Source organism: Aptenodytes forsteri, unplaced genomic scaffold, assembly GCF_000699145.1.
Source record: "Aptenodytes forsteri isolate BGI_AS27 unplaced genomic scaffold, ASM69914v1 Scaffold8, whole genome shotgun sequence".
Classification (NCBI taxonomy): Eukaryota; Metazoa; Chordata; class Aves; order Sphenisciformes; family Spheniscidae; genus Aptenodytes; species Aptenodytes forsteri.
Window position 1 is genome coordinate 2,545,147 of NW_008796218.1, and position 16,705 is coordinate 2,561,851.

At 46.8% G+C, this 16,705-nt stretch overlaps 1 protein-coding gene across 1 annotated transcript in view; it reads right to left on the reverse strand.

The window, feature by feature from the left end:
- Nucleotides 1–2,055: 2,055 nt before the first annotated feature.
- Nucleotides 2,056–16,705, reverse strand: part of TMEM86A (transmembrane protein 86A) — a 54,074-nt gene continuing 39,424 nt past the window's right edge. The window contains exons 2-4 of the mRNA XM_009288885.2: nt 15,560–15,641; nt 6,783–7,047; nt 2,056–2,531 (exon numbers count right to left, since the gene is read on the reverse strand). Coding sequence (XP_009287160.1) covers nt 2,104–2,531; nt 6,783–7,047; nt 15,560–15,641 — 775 coding nt within the window. The 3' untranslated portion in view covers nt 2,056–2,103. The remainder of the gene's footprint in view (nt 2,532–6,782; nt 7,048–15,559; nt 15,642–16,705) is intronic.

Genomic DNA, 16,705 nt, shown 5'->3' on the forward strand with positions numbered 1-16,705 from the left:
GATTACACGGGGCTGTGCTATTTACAATGCTTTCCCTCTCAATAATGCAGCTGACCTTTCTGATCTCTCTCTGAAAAGCAGCAGATGACTCCATGGGGTCAGGTTGGTTAACCTAGATTTTTGTAATACTGGCTGCATTTGCACTAATGCAGAAGTCGTGGGGAGGCAATGCCTACTCCACACCCAGTCCCACCACATGAGGCTGGGGAGGAGCAGGAGATCCACTTAGCACCTCTCAACACCAAGGGAAAAGCTAGTAGGGTTGGTAGGGTTGCCTCAGCTGCCCCTTGACCCTGCCGCACTCCTCGCATAGAGGAATTCCTTCTCTGCCGACCGTGCCAGGGACTCAGTGCCAGGCTTTCACCTGGAACGGTCTGGGCGCACTAGGTATGGAGACCGTGGTGATTTTCAGCCCACGAGGGTGGTCTGGAGGGCTGCCCCTCCTGTTCGCTCTGCCCATGTGAGCGTGTGCAAGGGGCTGTTGGGGCATGCATGGATTTGAGTCGTGCAGTCTGTTTTGGTTGTCCCTGTTTGGCTGCAGGTTTGAAGAGGTGCAGAAACCATTAGCAAGCTTCCTTTGCACAACTGAGTGCACGCGTGTCTTAAAACAAGCCATTGGGGGAGCATCTCAGCCCATGGGAGCAGCCTTAGGACAGACAGAAGGAAAAAGCACATTCAAGATAGTTTCAAACAGAATCAGAGCTTGCTGTTAGATATCATAAATAAGAGGAAAAAAAAATATACCTATGATCACAAATTAACTTGGATTAAAAATCAGGGCAACCTCTTCCTATATCTTTTGAAGAGTCCGAAGTCAGAAGTAATCTTGCTTCAGCAGATTGGCAGACAAACCAACCAAAGAATTTGGATCAGAATTAAACAGGCTTTCCCAGCCCTGATGGCTCTCACATTCTCACTGCGTCCACGTGAGTTCGAGAAGGAAGCAGCAGGCACTTCGAACACACAGGACGGTGCTTTTCAGGAAGCTCTGCTGAAAAGGGGGTTTCCAAAAACAAGTGGTGCAAAGCTGATCGTTTAGCACCAGCTGGCAAAACACAACAACAATCTACATTCAAAATCAGGGCCTTGACCACGGGAAATGCTCACACAAAGATTTGAGAAATACTGCAAGCAGCAGTACTGTAAAGCTTAATGAGTATATGGAGTATTATTTGTTAGGATACCGGGGAAGAAAGGCATAAAGGTTAGATTCCTGTCTGCCGTACTAAGGACAATTAGGACATACATTAGTAAGACACATGCTCAAAGTCCTGCTGTAAAAATCAAAGTTCCTCACGTGCCCATTACATCTCAGCTGTCACTGGTGGCTGCAGACACTGTGTAACTGCGTACGCATGGCCGGGGAGAACACACTGGCCTGGCTACCTAGATGTCCCACCAAACTCCTAGTTCTGCCACACGCAGCAACACTGACAGGCACCTACAGACCTGCCCTGGAGCAGTGATCAGCCGCGATCAAAGCACACAGCACTGCATGTCAGCGTACCTCTTCCTCTGTGCTCTTCTGGTTCTGCTGGGGGCTGCCCCACATGCTGTCGTTGACTCCAAAGCTCAGCCCTCATCTGGATATGCTGATTTTACTCTACCTCCAGGCTTCCTTTCAGCAAAGGCAATAGCTCCAGTTTGTGTACTGAGTTTGTAATGCACAAAAAGAGACAAACATGAGTTAAATTCATTTTTACCTATAACTTTAGCAGAGATCTGTGCCTGTCTGTCTACTATTGAAAGCAAGTCTTCTAGCACAGTGCACGGCCAAACCTTCCATCAGCCCTCCTCTTCCCAGACATTCAGCATCAGTTTCAAGACTAACAAGTAAAATGCAGTAGTACAGCACTTCCAAGGAGGAAAAGTTGAATGAGTAGCTACTGCAGGGACCGTCTAAGCTTTCTGATGTGGACTCCACACTGAAGTAAGCTGTATTCAGAGAAAGCCATTGGAAAAAAAGCCCCAAAGGTAATGCTTCAAAGAAGCAAAATCAACATCACCAATGTGCCTAGAGAAATGGAGATCTCTCTCAGGGGTGAATGCAGCTACAGCACCTGAGATATAACCCACGTCGTTCACAGACTATTGGCACTCCACCTAGCTCCTCTTTCTGAAGTCCTCTTCATCTCTGCTCTCTACAGCTGACAGTGCAATAAGCATTTGGGCTGCATAGTAAGTAGCCATGATGATGAAGCGCGAGTAGGGCACAGGAAAGCAGAACTTGTTAAGTGCAATGGTCAGATCCGACACCATGAACAGCATCGCGCCGATGCAGGCCGAGAGCTTGGTCCATGTCCAGAGGTCGTTGCACAGCTGCATGCCGGCGACCGCTCGCCAACCCATGAAGCCAATCAAGGCGATGTAGACAGCTACCAGGTAGGTGAATGGGCCTGAGAGGTAGGAGTACAGGAAGGCATAACAGGAACTGCAAACAAGGCCCATCAATAAGCCGGCTTTGAGGTCCATAGGCTTCATGCCAAAGGCTGAAGAGTACAGGATGTGTGTAATGGCGAACATCAGCAGACCTGGAAAGAGGCATTGACATAGCAAGTGTGACCTTTCATCAGTGACTGGCAGTTGGTAGCAGAAGAAAACATGTGGCTATATTGGGTTTTAAATGTACCGCAACAAGCACAGGCTTAGATGTCCTTGCAGTGTTACAACCCTTAACACTTTCAGTGGGAACCATACTGACCACTTGGGACCATTTTAATATAAAAGTCTGTGCATTGGAGATCAGCCTTAGCACCAAGCCCCCGCCCTAAGAAAAAGCCCCAGCACATCTACAACTGCAGCCAAGTACAACTCTGTTGTAATGCAAGCTTTTTTGCTGAGAGGCCAGGTGAATTAAGCTGCTGCAGAAGGAACAAAGCTTGTTTTTCAGGTGGTTCCTCCTCCCCTGCTTTGGATGAAGGGTGGGGGCAAGGCAGACCAAAGATCATCCCTTCTAACTGTCCAAAGTGTTTTGTTCATAGGTCACGTGTGGAACAGGAAGGCTGGAATCAGAGCAGTGTAGGAACAAAATGTGAAAAAAGATACCGACCCCTCCAAACCCAGACACAAAGCCTGACCGTATTTAGCCAGAAATCCAAAGGCACTCAGGGACTAAATCTGGCTTCTACTCCATCTCTGCCCATAGCTAGGAGAAACCTAAGCTGGAAAGAAGCAGCTGGCATATTTCAGGGACTGCACCAATGTGATCTGCCAACAATTTTATGGCTATTTGCAAGATTCAGATGAACCTTAGCTGGAATCAATCAGTGAAAATAAAATGCTGGCTTCCCTTTGAAGTACAACACCCCTGAGAAATGCCAGATGTGGGTGTCACAAGGTACTGCCCATACGTTATTCACTTGCCACTAATCCATTTGACAAAAAATGTCACAATGTGTTGGTACAGCTGCTGACTACTAGTTGTCATGCCAATTGCAGATAATGGACCCCAAACTGAGTCCAGCTCCTCTGGTCCTCTGGTTCCCAGACCCACACATGGTGCAGCTGCAGGCTGTCCCACTTTATCCTGGCAGGGTTATTAGAGTAACTGGAAGCTTTCATGCAGCTCTAAAGCATGAAATGGAGAAAAGGATCTGGGAAGCTGTGTCCTCCAGCAGGACACTTGTTTACATTTAAAGCATGCTGTGGTGTAAAGGGCAGTCACTAAAACCTGCTGCTGGCAGACATTTCGTCATCCTAATACTCTTGTGTTGAGGCAGCTCAAAGAAGGGGAAGTGTCTCCCTGCCTTTGAGGAAGACCAGATCGGACATCCACTGAAAGCTCAGCCATGATGGGATGAGAAAGGAACCCGCAGGAGGGAGGGGGCTGGTGGGGATCTGGTCTGCAAGGTGAGGCTGGAGAAAATGGACAGCATGAAGGGGAAGGAAGAGAAGTGCAAAGGAGGGCAACGAGAAGTTGATGTTTCACAGAGCTATTACACGTCATGGGCACAGCACTGAGGAAACTGAGGAGGGATTTAGGACGAGCTGTTTACGGTGTTACAGTGCAGGAAAGGTTAGAGCCCTGGGGTCGGTAAGGAGAAGGTTACTTCGCCCTAGCAGGGAGGAGTGTTTTTTCCTTCAATGGCATTATATGGAGAGTTCTGGGATGGGGAACTGAAGAATGTGCTGTCCTTCATGCAGGCAGCTGGCAACAAGGAGGAGGAGGAGAGGAGGACAGGATGTGGCAGCCAAGCAGGGGCCCAGAAAGGCAGGAGGAGTTTTGTGATATGTGGTAGGCTGGTCACAAAAAAGAGAGTCAGCTCCCAGTTTTGCTCACTCAACACCCACAAATCAAGCCAAGAACTGGGGAAACCTGTGACGGCTGCACAGGGAGTGGGGTGCATTTCTCTTGCATTTCTCAGCCTTTGGCTCAGCCCTCCCAACCACATCAGGCAGATCAGCCCTTCTCCTCTCTGTCCGCTTCCTTCCCCCTCCCTGCCCCTGGAGTTTCCCCTCAGGCTGGCAATAAGACCTTTTTGTTAGTCCCCGTCTTCTTCACCGAATGCATAAATTGTTTCTAAGTGCCTGCTATCAAGGGAGGTGGATGTTAACACTGTAAAGTATCTTCTACATGCAGTAAGACACTAGTCAGAAAATAGCATGTTATTAGTGGACTGAAACAGCAAAAATGAAAAAAGTCAAGTGTGCCAGGAGTAGGTTCCCAGGCTTTCACTTCCCTATAAAGTAATGAACAAATGTCCTTTTATAAACTCATTGTCTCAAAAGCTATTCAAATCAGCCCAGTTCCCAACCCTTTTTTTTCAGCCTGAAAGCCGTAGAAATTAAACAGAAAGTACATTTTTACCTAGTATTTCCTCTTATTCTCCTGAAATTTCAAATTCCCACAAACGATGATGTCAAAAGGTTGAATATTGTCAGTTGTCAACAACAGCAGCCTGCTGAGTTTTAAATAGGAGAAAATACGTTTTGCAGGAGAGGTGAAGGATGAAGTGGGGTAGTGCACTTTATCTGCTAACAGCTGAAACGCAAATGTTAACACTTCACTACGGAAGATGGTAGCTGGGATTAGAACGGACTGAGGCAGGCAGGAGACAGCCAGGATGAAGGCTGAGATTTTCAAAATGCTCCAAGAGAGCTTTTCTTCTCCTTAAGAAGAAAAATGTGTCTAAACCCACAGAGCAACGCTTCTCAGTTGTGAGACTAGGGTCGAAAATCCAACTTATTTGCAGATTAAAACACATTAACCAGATACTGAATTGCCGTGACTGGTTGACCTTCCTCTAGCGCTAAATTGGAGAGGAAACTCAGAGATATCCCAGCTACGTGGGAACGGAGAAGCTCAGAACAGTCCATGTACAAAAACAGTCACGGTGAGAATCAGGCCTTGAATGTTTTTCAAGCTACAGCTCAAGGAGCAACTCCAAGAGGCAAAAACGAAGCACAAGCAGTCAGGCTGAGGTGACCTGCGCTGAGCCGGGTACCCCTGTTAGGAGGAGGCCCATAGGTGGTAATGCCAACACTCAGCACAAACATGATGGCACCCCAGCTCCAAGGCTGGAGCTCCTCAGCAACATGCCCAAGGTTCAGCCAGATAGATCCAATCCTCAGGGCCTAATCTAAACCCCACCAAAATCAGTAAAAATTTTTACATGAACTTTTAATGAGATTGGGATAAGCCCTTGGGAAGCAGGATTAAAACCAGATTCAGAGCATTTGGCCTTTCATATCTGGCATTTCACACACTTCCCTCTCATAAAGAAAGAGCTTGTGGGAATCCCAGAATAAAACTAAATTGACCTCATGAGAGAGGGAAAAAATAAGCCTTTGACTTTCAGAGCTGACAACAGCACAAGTCAGAAAAGTTCCCTCATCTCATCACATTTTCCAGTGGGATAGTCACAGCAGCCAGTTAATGGTGGGTGTTACGTGAGATCCCTGTGCTGGTTAAATTAACTTCAGAAACCCCACCAGTCAGTTTAGTGAAGGACTCAACTGCTGCTGATTTCTTGTGACAGTCCAAGGCCAGGGAGAGTGTTGCTGCAGGCAGGTTCAACGTGGCTTTAAATGATTAATCTAAATCATTATCTTCTAGTCTGCAAACTAGCAAAATAAAACAAGCTTATTTTGCTCTGAGAGATGTGGATTTTTCTGTAGAGAAGGCAGGCCATTGTGGTAAGGTTTGTCCTTGATTCCCCATTATTTACATGTTTTGCAAAACAGACATATCTTGTACAACAGGCTGCATGATTCATACTGACGAACCTGCAAGTAGGACAAGATTTCTGATGCTTTGGTTTCTAGCATCCACTTAAACACCTCGCCCAGGCTACGGGCTTGTCTATCAAAACATAAGGGTCCTCTCCACCTGTTCTCCACTGAGGACCTTTGCACCATGCGTCCTATTTCTGATCCTTGTAGTGAAGGGCTGACAGCTCTCCCTGCAGAGAGATAGGAGGTAGATACTTCCCTTAGCTTCATGGGAGCTGCCGAGTGCCATGAGCATTTCCTTCTCTTCCCCGGGGATTCTGCCCATGCCACCTTCCCAGCTCCAGCCAGCTGAGATGCTGTGAGCACGTGCCAGGGAACCAAACGTGCCCCAGTTATCTCTCTGACCTCAAGAGAAGCTCAAGAAAAAGACTCATCCATGGTGTGACTCCTCTAACCATGATGGATTTTAGTCAAGGGATGAGTGCTTCCCACTGCCCGGGGCTTAAGCTGTACATGAATAAACAAAACACGTGGCCCAGCAACTCATTACTAAATAAAGAGGGTAACAGCTGGACACTGTGGCATCCCTTTAAGACTGACACCGCACTCACCATGAATGAAGTAGCCCTGCTCCTGCCAGATGAGAAAGGCGTCTCCCACTGCTGAGAATATGAGTCCTGCTAGGATGCGGCTGGCGCTCTGGTGTGACACTAAGAAGTTAATTCCATGAGCCAGAAGGAAAACCCACAGGCAGAAGATGGGCAGACATTTGATGAGGGCACTGAACCAGGAGGGGCTGGAAGTTGGCAGCCAGAGGACAAAATAGACGCAAGTGGCTTTAAAGAAGGGCACCAGTTTGGGGCCTTCACTCTTCACCTAAAAGAAACAAACATTAAAAAAAAGAGAAATTAATAGGATCATCAGAAGCATCAGTGGAATAAACTGCATAATAGAACAGTCTCCTTTTTGAAAGCTGCTCTTTGATGTACACTGTCAGCTAGCAGCATTTCTACCCTGAGAAAGGCTGGTTGAACTTGACCATGATCCTCAGCCTAGACCTTTGTGACCCTCTCTGCTGAAAACACTTCTTGGCTGGCAGGATGGGTTTTGGGTGGTGGAGATGGAGGAAGTTTTAGATACCTTTTCTCTTTATTTGTTCTACTGAAAACATTTAGGCCATCAGTCAAACTCCTCTGGTGGTCCCTGCCATCTATCTTGTGTTTAGAATAACCCCTTTTATACACCTTCTTTCCTGTAGCTGCGAAAATACTGCACTCCCCAGGAATATCCCAGCGGCAAACAAGCCAAAAAAAGTGCAAATCTTCCCTTCCATTTTGGCAAATCCTCTTGCTTAGCCAGTTGCAGATCACCCTGAGGGTACAACCTCTCTTCTAACCCATTCTCTCTCCTGCCCTGTAGCCTCATGCCTGGAGCTTGCTTTTGGCATCACCACATGACTTCAAAACCCATCACATAAACCTTCCAGGTGAGGATGTCACTTCCTCAGCTGACTAATATCGACATCAATCACATGTTGCTTTGTTCTAGCGTTACACTAATAATATACTGCCCATATTGCAGGAAACATTTTGACTCAGGGCTCTGTTGTGTAAAGCCAGACACAAAAATGCAGCATGAGCACTAGGCTACTCATAACAAAACCACAGCAGAGGCAGGGCACATAGCTACACACTCCACAAGCTGGGTCTGCTCTTACCATACACTTAGCTGAGACCACTCTGGACAGTGATAAGATACATACTGCGTTCACCTGCCCTCCTGTGATATGTCTGCATTTTAGTGCAGGTGGGGAAAACCCTGCATGAGAAACAAAGCTATGATTTTATTTTCTCCTGGAGTGCAGCTGAGGGCCAAAACAGGGAGCAAAGGAAGAGACTGTGATTGTGTCATGCCTGCACTGTTGATGAGCTATGTGCTGAGGCCTTTTAGGAGGCCTGTTTCCTCCTGCAGCTAAGGCAGTACAACCTCCAGAGCTCCCCTGCAAAGCAGGGATTCACTCTCAATCTTCTAATCTCTTTGGTCAAGCAAGATTTAGTTGCTTAGTTTCACGACGACTTCCCACTACTCATGGCCAAAGCACTCAGAGGCCTCATGCACTGGAGGAGGACGCAGGGGAAAATTTAGAGGCATCAGAGCTGGGTTCACACTGCAAAATCCATCAAAATCTGAACATCCGTGTGTGACACTCTGGGGTTGCTTATCTCACGCAAGGAGCCCGTGCTCCAAAAACCTGCAAAAGAAACATTGGTCTTTTTTTCAAATTAACTTGGCCCTATTTCTGCTTCCTGCATCATGGGACATTGCCATGACACAAAACCGGCATCCATCTTCCTTTGATGCAATGTACCTTGGTGCAGATACCTAGAATGGGTGAAGGCTGCACAGCAAATATCTCCGTGCTTACAGCGCTCATTTAATAAAGCCTAAACTCATCAAAATTCAGGAGCTTTTACAGACAGAAGCAAAGGGAATCAGGTGAAACTGTAAGACAGAGGCAGAGGTGGTGGAAGGCATCTTCACATGCAGTATCTAAAAAGGGAATGCAATCTCTGAAGCAGCAAGACCATAAATAAAGGGCATGCCAAGAAGACAGTGCTTTCAAAATTGTTCTCACATCTGATGGAAAGTTCCCCAGCATATCAGCAGTTTCTTAGCAGTAAGGTATTTCATTATTCCTGTATACATTATTCATAGGCTATTGCCAACACAATTTTTAAACACTCCATTAAACAACCAGGCTACACAATTCATTCACAAAAGGACATCAGCAAGCCGTTAACTTTCTTGTATTACATGGGGAGCCCATCAAGAGCCCTCTACTTAGGTTGTCTAAATTAATCACCATTTACCACCTCTTGTCTACATTCCTTGGGAGAATTCTGGCAGCAAATAACAAATGAACTTGAAATAAAAGTCAGAAAAGCCCGCGTAGTCTCACAGCACTGGGGGTGCCTGGGAACTATCAAGTATCGTAGGGGGAAGAGTGGAGCCAAGCTTCCCCCTCCTTCAGACCTAGCACCTTGCCCTTCTGAAGTGACACATCAAGCTCAGACTATCCCCAACCACCTCCAAAGACGGTGCCCGGCTGCAGCTCTGCCTCCTCCCCTTCTGTGACTCTTCTTTATTAAAAATGTAGTTGATCACATTCATCCTCTCACAGTTGCAGGCAACAGATGACAGCGCTTCCGGCAGGGTTTCCTCCTCTCCCCCACCAGTTGTGGAGGATCCCCACCATACCGTAATGAGCCCAAGATCTTCAGCACAGAAAACTAACACCTCCAGAGCTACGAAGTGCGAAAGAATTTGCAGCATCAGCAGTGCTCCAGGTCCCTGTAACAGTCTCAGCTAAGGTAAATAGTTTTGTACCTCTGAAGACAAAAGTTTATGCTGAAAGATACAGTTCAAGTTCAGCCTTGTTTGCAACAAATCAGAGAGGCACTGTTAGAAGCATACAGGAGAGTATTTGGGTTAAACAACACAGGAAGTTTCATTTAATACCCCATATTAAAAGAAAAACACCTGCTAGGAGCAGTTATCATCACAATCACAGCTTGCCCTCCCCTGTGTGCATGCATGATGAGAAAGGTTTTAATTACACTTGTCATTTTCCCCAGGAACCTTGCCTTACTGAATATAAGATATGCACTTGTGCAGAAAGATTATGTTTGCTTGGTAAACTTAAAATTACCATTTCTTACTATTTGAATGTGAATTTCCCAAGCCCAGCCAGCATTATTTCAAAATAATGGTTTGTATTATTTCCATCCTAATAACAATTAAGGAATTTCTCAGGCATAAGGGGTCAGATTCCAGTCTCAGTTACTCACTCGTAACCCCGGAATTTACAGTGTTACAGAGTCCTCGTATAAGAATAACCTCATATATCTAGAAGGGCTACAGGCTTCTCATCATTAACGCTTTATTCCTTTACACTTTTTCTACACGTATACTTCAAATGAGTTATTTCCAAACATGCCCTTGCCCATTACTGAATGCTGCAGCTCAGTGGAGGCCCTGTGCTGGCTCCGACCAAAATGAGTGCCCCATGAGGGACACCACTTGCTGAGACAGAGGTACCTGCGCAGCTTAAGGGCTGGGCAGCACATCCTGCTGGGATGGTGTGGCACTGGAAATACTTGGGAGAAGTCTCCCAAGAAAAACTGAGGCAACCAGAGGGTGAGGCTGGGGGGCTGCCCTCTGTTTGGACATCTGGCTGAGGCTTGGGAAGAGGTGATGGAGCAACTCGCCACCTGGAAGACAAAGTCAAGGCTGGTATTGGGAAACCATGTACCAACACGAGTGGAGGCTGTGGCTTGAGGAAAGCCAAGCACATAATCCATGACTGGACTTGCCTGTACCTCAGGGAAGGGAACATTATTTCTTGGCTGCATGAATAAATTGCATCAAACCACCCATCTCCTTTGCACCTGTTTCTCAGAGATGGAATGTGAGATGGGGCTGTGCCATGCTGTTGGAAAAGGAAGTACTTGCTGCAGGTGACAAGGTCCTTTTTGCTAATGTATGTGATTGTCATGGCTTTAAGCTGGGTTTTACCATTTTGTTACAAATTCTATTGCATTTTTCTTCCCACTTCTTTTCTTCTTCCACTGCTAATTTACTCTGGGCTGAAATGCAGTACAGAAAACATCTTGAATACAATGACAAGGCAGTATTTCCAAGTTTTGAATTTCTAAACTGAGTATAATTTAGGGCATTTTCTCAATTGCTATGACTAAGTTACTTAGCGTCTTTAAAAATTAGTTCAAATTGCTGTAAAGCCACTATCTCTCTATTTGTGGAATTACAGTGAAAGTATCATTTATTAAATTATCTGTATCCAACCAAATCAAATTAAACCCTCCAAGACTTAGGCAGACTAGGAGGAAGTTGTGTCCCAGCTCTCACCAAGAGATTTTGGACCAGATGATCTCCAGAGGTCCCTTCCAACCTCAACCATTCTGTGATTCTGTGATCTTCAAACAGAACATGGTATTGGCACATGCAGCTCTCTGGAGGCTCAGGGCTTGGATATCCACCTCCCTGCTAGGGATTCATAGGTTTACAGTATCCCTTCTTGTTTTGTCTGTTCTCATTCTGCTCCAGTTTGAAATATTGCTCATTTCCTTTTTGCTGTTGTTCAACAGTGACAGATGATGCTATCACACAAGTATTCCAACCATGCTGTGATTTGGTATTGGTGTAAGACGTATTGAGACGTTAGGCTAGCTGATGAAGAAACACAGTTACAGGAGAAGTGGCAGACCTGAAGAAGTAACTCTGGGTAGTAAGGACTGACAAAAAGTTCCCAATGTGCAAAATACAAGATGTAGCACACAAAGAGGACCAAAAGCTTCATACAACAGCTCCTAAGCTATATCCGCAAATTAGTTATTGGTGACTCACCAAGAGCCCAGGGGTCCCTGCTGGATGCTCTCTTCTTGCGCCTCCCAGCTATGCAGCACTAGGAGATGCTCATGATTCACATCTGTACAAACCAGTATTCACTAAGGGGTATGAGCTGGGGAACATCTATGCTGCTCCTCAGCAGCACAGATGGCCTGTTCTGACTGCTGCAGGCACATAACCAAGACAAAAAATTTACAGCTAGCTCCTCTACCCCAGAATAAGCTGCATCCACAGAGGAACAGCTACATTTGTAAGACAGTGCCGTGATTTTCTTTAACATTTTGGAGCCAGTTGTCTGTATCTACATCACAAGTGGGATGAAGAAAATCCAGCTGCCATGTGGAGGGAGACATCTTGCTCCTGAGGTATAGAAAAACATCAGAAGCTTGTTGCTTTGAAATGCTAAGTTGGACAAGGTTCACTGTTCCTAAGCCTCACACTGGTCCCAGGAAACAATGTGGAGTATCAAATAATGCTCCTCTTCTCCGCAAGTCCCCTAAACCAGCCTGCACAAAAAATGAGTATACAGCCTCTTCCAGACACCGGCTATGTACCAACCTGCTGTGGGGATATGGCTCATGCCCATTGGGCTGTAAAATGCTGCTTTCCAGGAAAAGTGTTTTAAAAATAATACCCCAGCTATTCCACTGAGCAACACTTGAGCACAACTGTGTGCACTGGCCAAAAAAAGCTGGGCTATTGTCCTCCACTCATCCCTCCTGGCGGCCTTGGCTGGCCGAGTACCATTTTGCGTATCCATGGCTGAGCTGTTTCTCCTGGCTTCTGGCATTCTGCATCGTGGATCCTGCCTTGGTTCTGCCCTACTGTGACAATAGCTCTTACCCCCAGTTGGGCGCCAATAAATATTTATGTGGCTTTGTTGCCATGTATTATGGTGCCACTGCAAGCCCATGAATTCTCATTCCCCAGAATATGTGGCTCTTTGCAAGGCACTGACGATCCTCTGTGCAGTCTGAGTATATATATGTGCCACAGGCTCTCATCTATGGAGCAATGGGGAACAAACACAATTCCCCATCACGCTGAGCCTACAGAAAACTTATCATTGTGCTTAACCAAAACGAGTAGACCATAAGGAGAAGCTGATGTGTGCACAGATCCTAGCCAGAGGCAGCCAATTTTTGCCTGAATTCAATGATCCAGCAGCTTTTTCTGAACCAAGGAGGAACGCAGCAGTACTGGGCAATTCCTGGCCATGAACCCGCATGAGCTGACTGCAAAGCCACCATCTTCCTGGGCTTGCTTGCATGTTCCCACCTTTGCTCAGATGGTGCAACATCAAGCCTTCTGAATGTGTACACACTGAAACTGATATAAAAGAGGGAATTTTTAGGCAGGGGGGCAGATGTGTGTGTAATAGGGAGGATTCAGCTGTTCGGTACCCAAATTCACCACTTATATCTTCCCTTTCCTGGGTGGACACAGGGGCCTTCACAACGACCAGCCCTGGCGTGGTACCTCACCTGGCCACAAAGCAAAGGCCCCAGTGGCCACTCAGCTCTGCATCCCTCCTGGGTGGCTCGCAGAGGTGAGAGAGGAGGAGACAGATGAGACGTAAAAGGGCCAGCCAGTGGGCGCTTTTCACTCCACAGGGTTGCTAAAATACTAGGGCTGGCTGGGACAGCCCTAACTGGTACACTCGTGTGAGTGTAGGCGAGCGCAAAGCACTTCACCTCCAACTCTGCTCTCCTGCAGGAGCAAACATGCTCCTGTGGGAGAACCAATTGCCTTTTGTCAAGGAAGGCACTAGCTCGTACATGCCCCAAGCTGTTCCTAAATAAAATTCTGAGAAAAAGTGCTTGTTTATGGAGGCTGTTGAAGAGTTACTGAACCAGCCAATCAACCTGCCTGAAATACTGTGTTGGTGCAACATATTAGTGTAAGCAAGGAATTAATGAGGGTTTATGTTTGTGTTGGAGGTGCCACAGGCCAGGCATCCAAGGCAGATGGCTCCTAAACAGGTTCCACATGCTGCAGGAAATTCAGGGTGATAGATAAACCCTCCTCCCCTCAAGTGGAGACAAGACCGTAGAGGCTCCATCTAAAATGGACTTGTAAAATAGCTAATAAATCACCCAGAGAAGACGGTACATGATTTGCCTTTGGGACAATGTGTGTGCTGATAATCCTGTCTCCATCATGCTTACGCCATGCAATGAGTTTTGCCAGGCCTTGTGATGCTTTATGGCAGCTGCTGGCACTCCCCAGCACAACTCAGGGCCTCCATTTCTCCAAAAAGGGTAATGCAGTGAAACTTGTCTCACGCTCGGCTGTCCAGCCAGACATGTTCGCAAGTGGTCAAAAAGTTGTGGTTTTGTCTGACAGGAGTGCCTCCATCATTCAGCACAAGCCAGAAGTAACAGGGCTTGGCCTGAATGCTTCCCACCTGCAAAAGGACCATCCTCCCAGCTCAGCCACATATGGCAGGAGCAGTGGGTCCAAGGCAGCTATTCCACCCCCAGGGTCTCTTCAACTCCTCCTGCAAACTAGAGCTGGTTTATTGGCTTCTCCCATCCCTCCCTCTACCCCAGCAGCCTGGCTACTTTCTTCCTCCCCATGGCTCAATGGCATCACCCCCCAGTTAAGCAAAGTAAGCTTCAGCCGCACTTCCCAGCTTTGCTCCACAACAGACTGACACAGAGTTGAGAGCTAGACATATTTGACTTCTTTTTTCTTAAGACCAAGCTATGGCTATCTGCCAGAAAAATACAATTAAAAATTTGGCACAGGCCCTCACAGTCCTTGGGTGGTGAACGCAGATATATTGCTGCACAAGTTCTTGGCATCAGAAAAGTCGCCCTTTGGTGAAGGCACAGGGGAGCAGGCAGTGGGTGAGGATTAATCAAACTGGCATCTAAAAAGGGCCTCTGTGCAGGTCTGGGCTGCTCCACACACAGCTGCACGCAGAAACAAGAACCACAACAAAAAGTTTCATTTCCAAGCCAAAATCCTGCCCGACTTGCAGTCACATCAACATTCAACCTGATCTCTGGATTAACCGTGGGGGGGATGAAAATCTGTCAGCACTGAGGTTAAAATCTTCCAGACAAGCATTTTCCCCCCAGATGCAGAAAGAAGGGAGAAAATTTGAAGCGGCAGTTTCCCCGCAGCAGCCTGGCAGCGCGGCACGTGCCGCCTGGCAGCAGGGCAACGTTTGCCTGCACCAGCCTCTCCCAGGGGAAACCACAGCTCAAGTCCATGCAGCACGACAGCACGCCTGGGCACAGCGGGGGCACGGCACGGCCACCCAGCTGAGCAGCAGCAGGCGAGCTTCAAGAACAGGATGTTTTGTACCGAGACAGCTGGGGAGCACATGAGCAAGGCTCATCGTGTTGTGGAAGTGCCAGCGATGCGAGATTGCAGACGCGGCTGTTGCAAAGGTCTCTTCTGATGTTTGCTCTCCGAGTGCGATTTCTCTGCCACAGACTACTGTCTGTCCCTAGCCGTAGACACTGCTCAAGAGAAGTCTGTGCTACCCAATGCTTTACCTTAGCCATGCTGTCATCTACCACCAAACCCCCTATCATCTGTTGTATGGGAGTAAATTGCTGAAGGGGATTGTCTAGGATAGGTTTTAGAAGAAAACTGCACTGAACACACAATGTATGAAGGATATTTAAATAAATGGCTCAGGAAGGTAAAAGAGAGAAGCATTAGACAAGCTTTGTGGCCTTCTCCAAAGGACAACAAAATAGCTACAACTATGAATCCTTGTGCAGTGGTCAGGGAGGGAGACAAGCGGTAACAGGCAAAGGTGGCAGGCAGCCTTCACTTCTGCCCCTTCCCAAGATAAGGCAGGAGGAGCCAAACTGCCACTCAATAAAAATAGCAAAGCCCACGTTAGCAAAGCTGCAATATGAATACAACAGCAGTCCCATCTTGTCTTCAGTTGCTTAATGAAGAAATTAAAAAATGCTGGGTGCTGAGCAGTCACACTGACCATGCTCACGGGGCTGCTGATGAAGCCAGTTTGGCTCAGCAGCCAATGTGACCTGGGAGCTCTTGGACATTGCAGCTCTCTGCTGTTATACCCATGTTAAAAAAAATGCATCTGCAAACACCTGGGATGTAAAATAGTGGGGGAAAAAGTCACAAATGGGAAACTGGAGTCTCGCCTTCAAAAGACTCCTTGCAAGAGGCCTTAGCAATGTGAGGGAACAGTTCCATAACAACCTAAAGTAGAGGCAGGTGGTTCTGGAGCCAAGGAAATAACCCCCACCGCATCAGGGCACTGCCTGTGCCACATGTTGCATCAGGAGCCTAACTCCTGCTTCTTGCCTTTTAAACCATGACATTGCCCAAAGCTATCTTAAGACACTGGACCACGGTGTTCCCTCCAGCAATTAAGGAAGTTACAGCACCCATAAAGGTATCTCCTGTACTGAACAGAAGAAGAAATCGTGTTAGCTTGGCTAACTACGGTCAACAAGCTATGCAACAGTGTCTGTGGGACCTTCCTCCACTACGCAGGACCTACTGCTATCAGGCCAGGCAAAGTGAGATACTGCTACACCAGCCAATACCTTACAAAGTCACTGGGGTATCTGCCCTTGGCTTTCTGGGACTGCAGGGAAGCCTTCAAGATGGTGAAGCCTTTCTTTAGCAGATGTTAACTCATAAAAATCAAATTACAGACAAACACATTTCACCCTGAACTGAAAACTCAGCTTGGATATATGTGTTTGTGCTAGGGCTTGTTTTGGCTGGGTTGGTTTTGCTTTTTTCCATTATCAAGCATCATCTGTCCTGTCTACTGGACTGGCACAGGACCACAAGCAGGGCTATTTTAAAAACCTTTTCTTAACCTGCAGTAGTAATGATTGACTCCACATCTATAGGAATCCTATAACTGTCAGCCGTTTTGGAGATTGCCTTCTGAGTACGGTCAGCAATGTACCATTGCCAATGACCAACAATGTTAAACCAGTCAAGAATTCAAATGTCTCTGCAGGGCTGTAGGAGCTGTCACAGACTAATGCTTTCAGGGTAGTCCATTGGCTCTCAGAAATGAAAGGAAAAAAAATAGCATTTGCCTGTGTCCTGGTTTCGGCAGGGATAGATTATTATTATTATTATTATTATTATT